The sequence below is a fragment of the Carettochelys insculpta genome, chromosome 3 (assembly GCF_033958435.1).
Source record: "Carettochelys insculpta isolate YL-2023 chromosome 3, ASM3395843v1, whole genome shotgun sequence".
NCBI classification, from domain to species: domain Eukaryota; kingdom Metazoa; phylum Chordata; order Testudines; family Carettochelyidae; genus Carettochelys; species Carettochelys insculpta.
The window spans coordinates 77,126,416-77,141,546 of record NC_134139.1 but is presented as its reverse complement, the minus strand read 5'-3'; the positions used below and the strand labels follow the sequence as shown (position 1 = coordinate 77,141,546).

Sequence of the window (15,131 nt, the reverse complement as noted above, 5' to 3'; positions counted from 1 at the left end):
TCAATACTAAAAAATTTATGATGAGATGAGATGAGATTGGATTATTTTCTTGAGAAAAGTACTGACTTCCATTTTGAGCCTGGTATGTGAGACAACAAATTGGAGTAAGCTACTCAAGGGAATTTCCTTTTAGTCTTTCTACAAGATAGCAGAGGTTCACCAACTGACAGAGATATCAGTCATACCAGATTCCCTTAAAATATTTATACGTATGCACTTTTCACATTTACTATCAAGTTCTAAAGCACTACTTTAATCAAAATTCAGGACTACTTGTCCAGGTGTGTAAAATAAACAGTATAAAGTATTTTTCTCATTCATTTCGGAATACATACTACAAGAGATGCAGTGTTAAACATATTTGAAACCACATTACTGCATGGATGTGGTATTGCACTCATGTTTTAGCATGATAACTGCTAGGAAAAGTTACGAGATCAGAATGGTAAAAAAAAGCAAGCAATGAAATTACAGCAAAAAGAGTGAAGTGTCATGACTGGTTTTGAACCTCAAATTACCTTTGCATTCCTATGTTATTAATAGCCATGCTTATACAATCCTGAGTGTGCAGTTATGAAGAGTTATATGGTTTACACACTTTTTTAAAAATGGAAAACTCAACATCCCTAAAGGAATAAAAACTCTCTCTCCAAGTTACAAAACTGGTCATTTGTGTCATCATGCTTTGCTGATTTCCTGCTCTGTCTGCCTCTCATGCAGCCAAGGGTTCAACTTGCTAGCACTCGAGTTGCTCAAGTGGCTTAAATATCACAGGCACCCACCATCCAAAAATCTTCAAATACCATACATCATGGATAATTTTAAAAAAATCTCTAGAAAGAATCTCATTCTATGTATCTCATGACAAACAATGCAGCAAAACTTTTCTTGTCTTCAGAATGGCACTCTGTTATTAAATGAAACCTATCAATGGGACAATTTCTACTTTGTTTTCTGATGTAAGTCTGCTGGTATTAGGACAGATTAACATCTGTGTAACAAAACAAACTGGGGTATTGGCATCAAAAATTCATAGCACAGGAGGAAGTAAGAGTCACTTTAAACAGGAAGAGAGGGACTAGTGAAATAGGAAGCAAGAGCTATCCTTGCCATAAATGGAAACTGATGTTAGAATAGAAAGAAACTGGGATCTGTGCAAGAAGGCTGCAAAGACAGAAGAGAGCAGTAACAGGAGGAAAGGGGATGATGGAGACAGTGTTAGTGGGAAGTGGAAAACACACAGAGAATGTTGGAGTTGGCAGTTATATTTTAAAAAAAGGATTCTCCCCCCTTTTTAGATTTGTGCCTATAGCTCTACAAATCCACTGAAGCGTGCTCATCTGAGAACTCTTAATGCAAATATACACCCATGAATCTGGTTTTTTATCTTTTACCCACATATAAATTAGAAACATACACACATGTAATAGACTTCTTTAAACTGCACAAAACTGTAGGGTTTACTTTGTGCTCTGAATGTAAACAAAACTATTATTGTAATCAAGGACATTTAGACAGCATAAAGTTTGTAGGGTTAGGTCCTTTTTATTTTACCATGTTGAGTAGTAACAGAGAAGGAGCCATGTTCGTCTATATAGTATTAAAACAAAAAAGCAGTCAAGCTGCACTTTAAAGACTAACAAAATAATTATTAGGTGACCTTTCGTGGGACAGACCCACTTCTTCTTCAGACCATAGCCAGACCAGAACAGACTCAATATTTAAGGCATAGAGAACCAAAACAGTAATAAAAGTTGACGAATCAGAAAAAAAAATTATCAAGGTGAGCAAATCAGAGAGCAGAGGGGTTGGGGGGTGGGGGGAAAAGAGTCAAGAATTAGATTAAGCCAAGTATGCCAAAGAGCTCCTATAATGTCCCAGAAAGTTTGCATCCTGGTTCAAACCACGTGTTAACGTGTCGAATTTGAATATGAAAGAGAGTTCAGCAGTTATTTTGTTAGTCTTTAAAGTGCTACTTGACTGCTTTTTTGTTTTATTTACAATGTGTATGATCATATGTATTCTTCCTATGAAAATCTCAAAGGCTTAACATCTTTCTGTATTAACTAAACGTGTATTTAAAAGTAGAAAGGAGATGGGCACTTGCTCAAACCAGGCTCATTCTACCTGCTTCACAATCTGGGAAAGAACCCCAAAACAATTAAATTAGGCAATTTTGATTGTACCCACACTAAAGTTTTGACAGTGTGCTGCAACCCTGCTAACATCCTTCTAGTAAACAAATTTCAAATACAGTTCTCAGTTCAGGATTTGTAAAATAGTGGTGGTGTGTGCTTCTGGTTCTGAGAGCAATATAATACAGATGCTTGAGACAGATAATTATCTGTTCTGACTCAAAGCAGATACTTGTTTAACAGCAGATGCTTTAGCTACTCAAACTCCAGCATAGTTATGCCTGATGAAAAGCAGATCATATACCATTTATTAAGGGAATGGTTTAATGAAAACTTTAGGGCTTCTAACCTGTACAGTTCAACCTACATATCTCATACAACTGGAGGGGACCGCAAGGGGTCATTGAGTCCAGTCCCCAGCAGGACTTAACATCCCTCACAGAGTTTTTTATTTTTAAAAATTTATATGACCTGGCCCAGACCCTTGAAAGACCCCTTCAAGGAGTGAACTCACAACCTTGGGCTCACAAGTCCAAAGCTCTAAGCACTGAGCTATCCCTTTTGGACTGCCAAGTTTAGAGAAACCCAGGAAAATTAGGTGTGCCACAAACTGAATTTCAAAGCAATTTAAGAACCAATTCCTTTACACCCCTTCGTACCAGTGAAGGGCAGAAAGATGCCCATGGAAAAATAATACACATCATATCCCATCACCAGAAAAAGGAAAAAAAGAATCATTAAAATATTCCACACTGATCTGCACAAGGAGAGGTTTTCCCTGGAAAACCTATTGTCAAAGTTGACCATCTAACTGCATGATTCTCACAACAAAACAGAAAAATAAAGAAATAGAAAAATAACCTTCAAAGAGGTTAACCACTCATCATGGGAACAACAATTTACCCACAAAAAGTGCTTTTCTCCATAAAGCATACTAGATTTCATTGGACACAAAAACCTTTAATGGAAAAATGAGAGGAAATAATTATATGGAGACACGAGCTTACAGATGTGGAAAATCTTCAAACACTTCCTATATACCAGTCTCTCAGATGAGTATTATCCTGGTGACAAAGTTAATCCATGAGACCATGGCTCACTTGAGTTTTAAAAGAAAGTGGCGTTACAGCCAGGCATCACCTTCAGTTTCCACAAAAGGCTCCTTATTTACTTAAAAAACTCAATGCATTAAACACGTAAGAGGATTAAAATAATAAAAGGATCTCATGCTACTTCTATACACAAGCTTTCTGCATTGGTCTCAATAACGGTCTCAAGATAAGAAGCATAAAAATAGTATTAAAATAACATTCATACTGATGACAGCATATTTTACAACAGAACTGAATTCTAAATACTGAACATCATACATAAAAAGAAAAAATGAGAAGTGTTGTATCTCAAATTGATTATTATAATATTACAGTGCAAGTCCTGTTATTCAGCACCTCAATATCCAGCAAACTCAGTTAATTGGCATCCATGGGGGCCAGCAGTAGCAGGGCTGGCAGCCAACCAGGAGCCAGAGCAGAACAGACAGACCAAATGGGGCTGGTGGACATGAAGCTACCAGCCCAAGCTTGAGTAACCAGCACATTCAATCAGCCAGCAACCCCCACCCGGTTCTCCATGCATGCTGGATAACAAAGCTTGTACTGTAGTTGGGCTAGTTTGACTACTTTATTCTTCCACAATTGACACCCATATTAGTGTCTGTTTACAGCAATGGGTAATAGCAATGAATTCTACAGTGGCACAGTTTGTTTAAAGAAAGAAATGCCTCAGACTACCCCAAATGTGATTTCACTCAAGCCAATTAATATAATTGATATTGTGAGTGAACTCCACCATAAAGTCCCTACGGGTTCCATGCCAGTCCTAAGCCTGGATGATGGAGGAGAGCTGGTCAGAAGAGTGACAATGCACTGATCGTAAAACATACAATATGAATGAAAATTGATAAAAGATGCCAGCTCAGACATCAGCCAGATAAACAAGGTCTGTGATATCAATCATGCAATTATCATAGAATCATAGAAGAATAGAGCTGGCAGAGACCTAAAAAAAGCCATCAAGTCCAGCCCCCTGCCATAAGCAGGGCCCAACCCATCTGATCACCCCAGCCAGGGCTTCGTCGAGGCAAGACTTAAACTGCTCCAGGGATAGAGACTCAACTACTTCCCTGGGTAGACCATTCCAATGCTTCACCACCCTTCTAGTGAAAAAGTTTTTCCTAATGTTCAACCTGGACCTTCCCAACAGCAACTTGAGACCATTGTTCCGTGTTCGGCCATCCATGACCACTGTGAACAGCCTCTCTCCAGCCTCTTTGCAACGTCCCTTCAGTAAGTTGAAGGCTGTTATCAAGCCCCCCCTCAGTCTTGTCTTCTGCAGACTAAAACAGTCCCAATTCCCTCAACCTTTCTTATAAGTCATATGCTCCAGCCCCCTACTGATTTTGGTTGCCGTTGTAGCCAGACAAAGTCTCCCCCTTACAAGCCAGCTTGATCACTACCCCCACTCTCCGGCCACTGAGGACCACACAGGGCACGGAAACAGCTGCTGACAGCACAGTCTTTGATGCCCTCATTGAGGCCCAGATGTGCTAGCTTATCAGGACCCTGAGAAGCAGAAAGTACAGATAGAAGGCTAACAGGCCAAACTGTCAACAAGGGGGGGCGGGACCCCCCTCAGGAAATCACCCCAGCTGGCATTGATGGATTTGATGATCCCACAACCATCCCAGAAGGGGAAATCTCCGCCCACACAGAATGTCCTGTACTCCTAAATTGCTTATCTCCTGTCTTACAAGTGCAAATTAAGTAAGAAATGCCCTTGTAACAAACTGGCGTCACAAAGACAGACCAGTATGATCTGGCACCTTAGATAAGAAAGAGAATACGTAACCCAAAAAGGGGTATAAGAAGTGGGCCCAGCAGAACTCTAACTTTGAGTGCATTCCACCAACTACCTGCTGGTCGGGTCAGGTGATTGCCTCCCGAGGTCCACAACTGGGGACGCCCAACCTCGCACTCGTCTTTCCGCGGAATTGAGTGACCAATCCGCCTTGGCTACGCTGGTATCGAGAGACGCAGAGAAGGTAAGATATACCCATGCTAGGTCTCCATTTTTTTTTATGCACAGCTAAAGAATTAGAGCTCTGTAACTAGATGTCGTTGTGTCAAGATATCATTGTGTTAGATGGTAACAGATATCTTTGTATTGGATTGTAACGTAACTTGTTAACACCTGTACTTTGCTAGCATATAAGAAGTAAACAATAGCCTTTGTAACCGCACGCTTATAACTGTAGCTTAATAAACTTGTAACTAGTTAAGATCTAAGCCTGACTGCTCTTCACCCTTTTGTCACTGCAACACAGCCAGCACAACAAAAAGAACTTGAACCGTTTGGTTACTACAGCCTGGCCGTAGGAGTGCTAGCAGCTCCCTGCTCTAACAGTAAAAAACTGGGTTGTTTAGGACCCAGGGGAGTACCTCACCGCACATTACCCGGCCACCGGCTAACAGCCCTCCCCTGGACCCTCTCCAGTGTATCCACATCCTTCCTATAACTGAGAGCCCAGAACTGGACACAGTACTCCAGATGCGGCCTCACTAAAGCCGAATAAAGAGGAACAATCATTTCTCTGGATCTACTGGCAACGCTCCTCTTGATGCAACTTAATATGCCATTAGCCTTCTTGGCTACAATGGTACACTGTTGACTCACGCCCAGCTTCTCGTCCACTACAACTCTCAGATCCTTTTCTGCAGAACTACTACCGAGCCAATCGGACCCCAGCCTGTAACATTGCTTGGGATTCTTCCAGCCCAAGTGCAGGACTCTGCACTTGTCCTTATTGAACCTCATCCGATTTCTTGCAGCCCAGTCTTCCAATTTGTCAAAGTCAGTCTGGACCTTATCCCAATACTCCAGCTCATCTACCTCTCCCCCTAGCTTAGTGTCATCCGCAAACTTGCTGAGGGTGCAATCCAACCCCTCATCCAGGTCACTGATAAATACATTGAACAGAACAGGACCCAGAACCGAACCTTGGGGCACTCCACTAGAAACCGACCACCATCTTGAGATTGAGCCATTGATCACTACCCGCTGGGCCCGACCTTCTAACCAGCTTTCTGTCCATCTTACCATCCATTTATCCAATCCACACTCCTTTAACTTGCTGACAAGAATATTGTGGGAGACTGTATCAAAAGCTTTGCTAAAGTCAAGATAAATCACATCCACTGATCTTCCCCTATTCACAGAGCCAGTTATCTCATCATAGAATCTAATCAGATTGGTCAGGCGTGACTTGCCCTTCATGAATCCATGCTGACTCTTCCTGATCACTTTCCCCTACTTCAAGTGCCTCAAAATTACTTCCTTGAGGAGCTCCTTCATGATTTTTCCAGGCACTGATGTAAGACTGACCGGCCTATAGTTCCCTCGATCATCCTTCTTCCCCTTTTTAAAGGTGGGCACTGCATTTGCCTTTTTCCAATCATCTGGGATCTCTCCCAATCTCCATGACTCTTCAAAGATAACGGCCAAGGACTTGTCAACAACATACGCCAACTCCCTCAGAACCCTCAGGTAAATTAGGTCCAGGCCCATCAATTTATGTACATTTGGCTTTTTTAGATAGCTCCTAACCTGTTTTCCTCACCAAAGGCTGTCCACCTGCATCCCACAGTGCATCACTTATCGCATTAGTCCGGGAGCTGTCCTTGTCCGTGAAGACAGAGGCAAAGAAAGCATGAAGTACTTCACTTTCCCTACATCATCTGTCACTGGGTTACCTCCCTCATCCAGCTGGGGCCCCACGTCCTCTCTGATCATCTTCTTGTTAGCATGCCTGTAGAAACTTTTCTTGTTATCTTTCACATTCCTCATGAGTTTCAATTCCAGTTGCATTTTTGCCTTCCTGATAACTGCCCTACATTCTCGAGCTATACCTTTATATCCCTCCCTGGACATCTGTCCAAGTTTCCACTTTTTGTAAGCTCCCTTTTTGTGCCTAAGTTTTCCAAGGATTTTCTCAGTAAGCCAGTCTGGTCTCCTACCATATTTACTTCTTTTGCTGCACATTGGGATGGTTTCTTTCTGCGCGTTCAATAGGGCTTCTTTAAAATACTGCCAGTTTTCTGGGACTCTTTTTCCCTTCATGGTAGCATCCCAGGGGATTCTGCCCATCAGGTCCCTGAAGGAGTCAAAGTCTGCTTTTCTGAAGTCCAAGGTGTGTAATTTACTGCTCTCTTTCCTTCCTTTGATCAGGATCCTGAAGTCTACCATCTCATGATCACTGCTTCCCAGGTTGTCCCCCACCTCTACCTTCCCTATTAGTTCCTTCCTGTTTGTAAGCAGCAGGTCGTGCTGCGCATGACCTCTGGTTGGGTCCTTCAGCACTTGTACCAAGAAGTGATCCCCAACATTCTCCAGAAACTGCCTGGACTGCTTGTGTACCACCATATTGGTCTCCCAACAGATGTCAGGGTAATTAAAGCCACCCACAATAACAAGAGCCTGCGATCTGGAAACTTCTCTCAGTTGTCCAAAAAAAGCCTCATCTACCTCATCATCCTGATTTGGTGGCCTGTAGCAGACATCAACCACCACATCTCCAGTGCTGCCTACACCACTAAGCTTGACCCATAGATTCTCAACAGACTTTTCTCCCTCTATGTACTGGAGTTCCAAGCAATCATTGTGCTCTCTTACATGCAGTGCAACTCCTCCTTCTTTTCTCCCTTGCCTGTTCTTCCTGAACAGTTTATACCCTTTCACGACAGCGCTCCAGTCATGCAAGTCATCCCACCAAGTCTCTGTTATCCCATTCAAGTCATAGTTCTTGGACTGGGCCAGGGCTTCCAATTCCTCCTGCTTGTTACCCAGGCTTCTGGCACTGGTGTACAAACATGTTAGATAACCAATCTATCTCCCTGCCCTCACTACTCAAACCAGGGGTCCGCTTTTGTTGTACTTTCCTCTTTGCATTTCTTCCTGGCCTCCAAGTTCCTTTCTCCCCACAGGGTTTTGGTCACCATCCTCCAGTGAACCTAGTTTAAAGCTCTCCTCACTAAGTTTGCAAGCCTACTTGCGAAAATGCTCCTTCCTCTCTTGCTTAGGTGGACCCCATCTCTTCCCTATAATCCTTGTGCCTGGAACAGCATCCCATGATCAAAGAATCCAAAGCCCTCTCTCCGTCATCACCTGCATAACCGTGCATTTACTTTCTCAATTCGATGGTCCCTACCTAGCCCTTTCCCTTTGACAGGAAGGATGGACTAGAACACCACTTGTGCTCCAAATTCTTCGACCCTTCTTCCAGAGCCACATAATCCGCAGTAACCTGCTCAAGGTCATTCTTGGCTGTATCGTTGGTTCCCACGTGCAGAAGTGGGAAGGGGTAGTATTCCGAAGGCTTGAGCAGTTATGTAAGGGTTGGATTGATAAATTGGCTAGTGAAAGAAAATTACAACTAACACACATACTATCAATTGGAACATGGAATGTCCAAACATGCTGGGCAACTGGAAAGCTAAAGCTGCTCTGAAAGGAGAAGAGGAGATACTGATGTGATATACTTGGACTGGCAGAGATGCATTGGACACCACTGGGGGAGATTTGTGGTTGCAAAGTCATTTGGTCAGGGAACAAAATGAAGCATGAGGCAGGAGCGGGATTCCTTCTTCACAAAAGAGCTAGAGGAGCAGTGTTGGGATACAAAACAGTGAGTGCAAGTCTGATGGTAATGAGATCTGAAGTGAAACCATTACACACCTTGGTTGTTCAGGTGTATAAACCCACGTTGGAGAGTATGGAGGAAGAAATCGAGCTCTTCTATAAAGCCTTTACAAAAACATTGGGAGAAATACCGAAGAGAGATTTGTTGACCATTGCAGGAGATTGGAACGTGAAGGTTGGAACAAATAAATGTTGGGTGAGAGTCACAGGAAGGTTTGGATACAGTGAAAGAAATGAACGAGGGTGAGAAATTACTAGATTTTGCTATGGAGCACAAGATGGTGGTCTGCAACACAAGATTCCAACGAAAGGACTGTAGGAAGTGGACATGATGAGCAAATGATGGGAAGGCCGAGAATGTGATAGATGGGTTCTTGATAAGGAGATGCGTAACATCAGGTAGTAGTGCCAAGCTTTCCAAGGAGCAGATGTAAACTCAGATCAGTCTAGCGATCACAAACATCAAGATGAAATTCAAGAGAAAATATAAGGCACACTTTAAGAAAAGAAAAAACATGGCAAGGTTAGGTGGGAAAGAAATAGAGAATGCATACTGAGCAGTGCTTGAAGAGAAGATCAGGAATGCAGGCACAGAGAAAGATCTAGATAAGAGAGTCGAAGGGATAGCCATGGTGATAGAAGAGGCAGTTGAGCAGAGGGTTCCAGAAGAAGAGAAGAACAATATGAAGTGGATTACACTGGAGACACTGAAGTTGGTCCAAGAGAAGAGAGCATTGAAGATCAGACGGGAGGCTTCTGAGAGGATGGAACAGCAATATAGAGTGAAATGAAATGAAATGAAATGAAGGAAAGTGGTCAGAATGTGTTGAAATGGTTATGGACGAGATATTGCACTGATCTGTACAAAGCACACAGTTGGACCCAGTTGTCTCAGAGAGACTGACTGAAGAACGAAAAGAGATATCCCCAATGAGCATTGAGAGCAAGACTGATATTTTGAAGGAGGAAGTAGGAAGAGCAGTGAAACAAATGAAAACCAAGAGCCCTGGAAATGATCAGATCACAGAAAGATGATCAAATACGGCGGAGAAAGTATGATCCAGGAAATACACCGCTAGTGAGTGTACCCAAGGAAGGAAGTACATTGGAGTGCAAGAACTACAGAATGATTGCCCTAACGAGTCATCTAGGCAAGGTGCTGATGATGATACTAACTGAGAGACTAAGATCACAGACAGAAGAATATATAGCAGACAAGCAAGCAGGGTTCAGAAAAGACAGAAGTACCATACAGCAGATATTGGCAGTAAGACTGATAGCGAAAAAAGCTCAACGAAAGAACAAGAATGTATACACTCACTTCATCGATTTTCAAAAGGCATTTGACTGTATAGATCAGAAAGTGACTTGGGCGGTGTTGGAGTCATACAGAGTGGATAGCAGACTGATACAGTTGTTGAAGGATGTCAATGACAATGCAGAGACAGCAGTGAGAAAATGCGGGGAGTTGGGAAGTTGGTTTAAAACAAGTAGAGGTATGAGACAAGGAAAGCCAATATCGCCAAATATCTTCATTGCACATCTGGAGAGAGCAATGGACAAGATCAAGGAAGAGGTAGAAGTGATATCTGTGCATGGGAAAAGAATTAACTACTTGAGATTCACGGATGATATAGTTATCATTGAGGAAAATAAGGAGAAGCTAGTGAAAACAGTGCAGGTGTTAAACGAAGAAGGGAAGCGGTATGGACTGATTATGAACATTGATAAAACAAAAACAATGGTATTTGGAGATAAGGAAGAAGGAAGATTAGTGTCGATCGTATTGAACTAGAAAATTTAGAGAAGTTCACATATCTGGGGAGCAACATAACATATGATCTAGACTGTAAGAAGGAAATAGCAGCTAGAATAGCGAAAGCAAGATGAGTTTGAAGGCGATGGATAAGCTCTGGAAAAGCAAAGCAATTAGCTTAAGAACAAAGCTGAGAGTCTTGCAAATATGTGTATTCAGCAGCATGTTGTATGTATGTGAGACATGGGTGATAATGAAAGATTCGAAGAGAAGAATATTGGTGTTCGAAAGGAGTTGTTATAGAAAGACTGTGAGAATAGGATGGATGCAGAAGGTCACCAGGGAGGAATTATACAGAAAGATACAAAAGCCAGAGCGAGTTTGAAGACAATAGATAAGATCTGGAAAAGAAAAGCAATTAGCTTAGGAACAAAGCTGAGCATCTTGAAAATGTGTATTCTATAACATGTTGTGCACATGTGAGACATAGGTGATAACGAAAGATTTGAAGAGAAGGATATGGGCCTTCAAGAGGAATTGTTATAGAAAGTTTGAGAAAAGGATGGATGCAGAAGGCCACCAATGAGGAATTATATGGGAAGATACAGCCATAAGAGAACCTACTGCAGAAGGTTATACAATGGAAATTACAGCTGTTCGGGCATATCTGCAGACTGAATGATGAATGAAGTTAAACATTGGAATTTGGCATAATGGATGGATCCAATATGAGAGGCAGACCCCAGAAAGAATGTGTAGATAATATAGTAGATTGGTGCAGAGCTAGTCTACAGAAACTAAGCCACTCCGCACTGGACAGGGATAGATGGAAGGAAATAGTGAGAGAGGCATCGGATGCCAATAAGTGCTGAGCCCATGACTGTTGATGATGTATTATGAGCTGGAACTCATTTTTGTTTAAACTAAGACACCAGCTATAAAGATAGAGGAGCAACAAGATTAAAAATTGGCTAAAAGCTCGTATTTTCTTTACTGTTTTTCCATGAACTCTGACATACTCCATGAATAAAAATATTATGCAAAAACACAGAATAATTTTTTTAAAAAGCACACACATTTTGTAATTTATCACAAAAATTTCTGCAGCAGAGCAAATGGGCATGCAGAACCAGGGAAGCCAACAGAAATCCCAGATGGGATGAGGGTTCAGCTGAAGATGCAGGGCAGCTCTTTAGCACCACCCACAATGCACTGTGCATGGCTTCAGCAGCATTGCAAATGGCCCAGAGGACTGGCTGTTGCCTCAGTAGCAGGTGTGGCATCCAGGAGCCCCTGATCCTGTTCAATGTCCAGGCCCCAAAGCAGTTTCCCCCTTTGCCCTCCACCCCTCCTCAGCCCCTGCACTTGGTGAGCAGAACTGGCTTAACATTCTCATAGTTACGAACTCCTGTCTCTCGAGTGATCTACAGCAACTCCGTTACACCCAGAAGAGATGAGAGAAGAATGCCTTGCATACATTAACAGGCTAGATACTATCACTACCCTGCATACTGAAGCAAAGTTCATAAATGTTTTTTAAATAAATGTGAAATGTAAAACTAATACATTAGTTTTAAATAAAACTAAAACCTTAAAGAATTCTCCTTAAGTGAACTCAAGGTATTCACAAGCTAGTCCTTACCAAAATGATTCAGAAACAGCAAACAGAGCAGGATTCACCTGACAACATGTTATATCTCACCCTTATTCACTCTGAATTTTAAGTGTTTATGTTTGTTTCATTACTGATTCAGTGCTGACGTGCTAGTGCAAATTGGAATTTCAGCTCTCTGAACTATCAAACATTTTACTCCACTGGTAAGATTGTTACACTGAATAGGAGTGCTAATTATAAATTAAAATATGAAAACTTTCAAGTGGGATTCATGGGGCTATGATATAAAAAATGTAATGTTTAACATCTGATTTTCTTAAGCGTTGAACACTTTCAGCTGCCACTGACTTTCATCTTAGATGCAGAGCACAATTTCACCTACTCTATTAGAAAATTCATTAGTTAACCTTTATGCTTACATTCAGTATTTGCACATAGATAATATGGGATTTAATCTGGGAAAACTATTTTTTTAATTTAACAATCTCTCCCTCTTTTACTCTTAGGATTCTGTACAGGCTACTTGGTCAGTTCCAAACTGTAATACAAAAGAAATAAAGCAAATCACTTCGAAAAACAAATATTGTTCAAGCTTTTGTAACTCTAGCTATAAGGCATGTTTTCAGGAGTCACTGAACCATTACCTGTCATAATTCTCATTTTGTCATTAAAAATACTCAGCTGTGTGTGAACTCTTTCGAAAACAGAGCAAAGAGCTGTTCCAGAGAAAAATATATTACATCACAGATTCTTGTTTATTTCCAACACCAACAAAATATTTAAAGGAAAAAGTACATGTTCTTTCCAGCGTATTGACTTTAGAGAGAAATCGTATACTACATACCCCTTGTTCATCCAGTTTAAGCAGCTGTTCAGAGACTTTAGGTGAGCTGGAAGCCTGCCTCAGGCACTGAATGCTCAGCTCTGGTATTACATATTCCAGTACCTCTTTGAGAGGCAGACCTCGTGCTGTGCCATGTCTAGCAGTAGATGGTATGGCATCTTCTAATATTGCTCCTCTCAGTGTAGTAAGCTGCAGCAACATGGAAGGACTTCACTGAATATTTATAATTTAAACACTAGCCTATTAAAAATACAATCTTCAGGTTCTAAAGTGGGGGAGAGGGATGACATGCTTAGCTCTTTGTTGTTTTAACAATCTTTGCATTTCCACAAACATTAAAGAGGAAACAGACATTTGTAACTTCTACACAAAAAAGTTAAATATAACACACTAGTAACACGAGACAGTGTAGAACTGGCAGAAAATAAACTCAAATCCTTAATTCATTTCTGTTGTTTTTAAGGCTGTGCCTTCGATGCAGAAAAGGTGGGTCTTTTTATAGCAGGACAGTTAATGTCCATTAGCCATCCAACTCTAAAATCCTAGTTGAACAAGGCACATTACTTTTAGGATGTCTACTCCAGATTGGGAGATGTGACTACAGCACACCGACACATATCCTCATCTAGTTAGAGCAAAGCTAACCTGAGTAACAATGGCAGTGATACCACAGCAGCATGGGCAGCAAATGCTTGATTAGGCATCCAGGGTCTTGTTGAAGGGAGGGCTAGCTCATGCAGCTCTCTGTGTGGCCATCATTTCACTGTTACAGCTACTTGATCTAGCTTTTGATCTAGATCGAAATTAACTGGGGTACATCCCTGTGTGCTGTTATCATACATTGCAGTACAGACGAATCCTTACTGTGAGGTAGCATTGGTGAGACCAGCTCTGGGCAGATATAAAGTCTGATCTCACAGTAGGATAGCTAGTATGCATTGTTATCCCTCAATTAAAAAACAAAAACAAAAAAAAACAACAGAAAGGAACCATACCCCAGCCCCCTGCGCCCCCGCACTCCTTTTTAGTAGAGAAGGCATAGCCAAAGTACTGTGAACACATTAAAACTGGACAAGGGAAACCTGAACATTAAAATTACCAGGAATAGAATTGGATACAACTTTTTGAAGAAAAAAAACATTTCACTGAATAACACAAATGTGGTTGGACAAAACTTTTTGCAAGTTGATGAATTTGCTAAATCATTTTGGAGAAATGAACATTTCAAAAACAACTGAACGTTTTTGTGACAAGACACTCCTGATCCCCTCACTGGGGGCAATTGGCCTAATGTAGCTGAGCTGTCCAGGGGGGACTGGAGAATGCAGAGCACGTTTTGTGGGAAATTTTGCTATTGGGTCACGCTGAAAATAGAAATAATGGATGCTGGAAGCAAGACTGCCGATAGTTATGCTGGGTTCAGAGTTGCTGGACCAGGGCTGTGCCTACATAGAGGCCTTGAGAGTGCAACCTGTCAGGCTGTTTAGTCAGAAGCCCACTTTGGAAGCTACAGCAGCAAAACACTGAGAGGCACCCCAAATTGCAGAGTAAATGGTAACAGCCCCTCACTGCCCTGGACTGCATGCCAGAACGTCAAAATTTTGTGTTGATTTTCACTTTTACTTCAAAAGGTAAAAATACCCAGACCCAAACTAAATGTTTCATTTTAGTCCATCCCCATTTTTCTCTCACAATTCAGCCATTGTACCAATCCTTTGCATAGCTCTAATCAAGAACTGCCACTTTATGGGAAACAGATGTTATTGTCCCGATGAAGAGACCAAGTGCTGAGAATCAAGGGAAAGTTTACACTTTCAAATCACAGGAACCAACCAAAGATGACATTCCTGAAGCTTTCATTCAAATCACCACTAAATACAGGATCCACATGACTCAGTAGTGTAAGGAAGAATGAATCAACTTGGGAAAAAAATACAAACTAGCCTGAATCTGGAAGTTTTAAATCAGTTTTGATAAGCATATCCCCAATACAATCAAAGGTCACTGTCACTTAAAGAATCTACCATT

General features: G+C 41.5%; 1 protein-coding gene across 12 annotated transcripts in view; it reads right to left on the bottom strand.

Annotated features, from left to right (window-relative positions):
• Positions 1–15,131, bottom strand: part of SIPA1L2 (signal induced proliferation associated 1 like 2) — a 245,594-nt gene that overhangs the window by 97,959 nt on the left and 132,504 nt on the right. For all 12 annotated transcript variants that reach the window (XM_074990163.1, XM_074990169.1, XM_074990167.1 and 9 more), the window contains one exon: positions 13,104–13,292. In XM_074990163.1, coding sequence (XP_074846264.1) covers positions 13,104–13,292 — 189 coding nt within the window. The remainder of the gene's footprint in view (positions 1–13,103; positions 13,293–15,131) is intronic.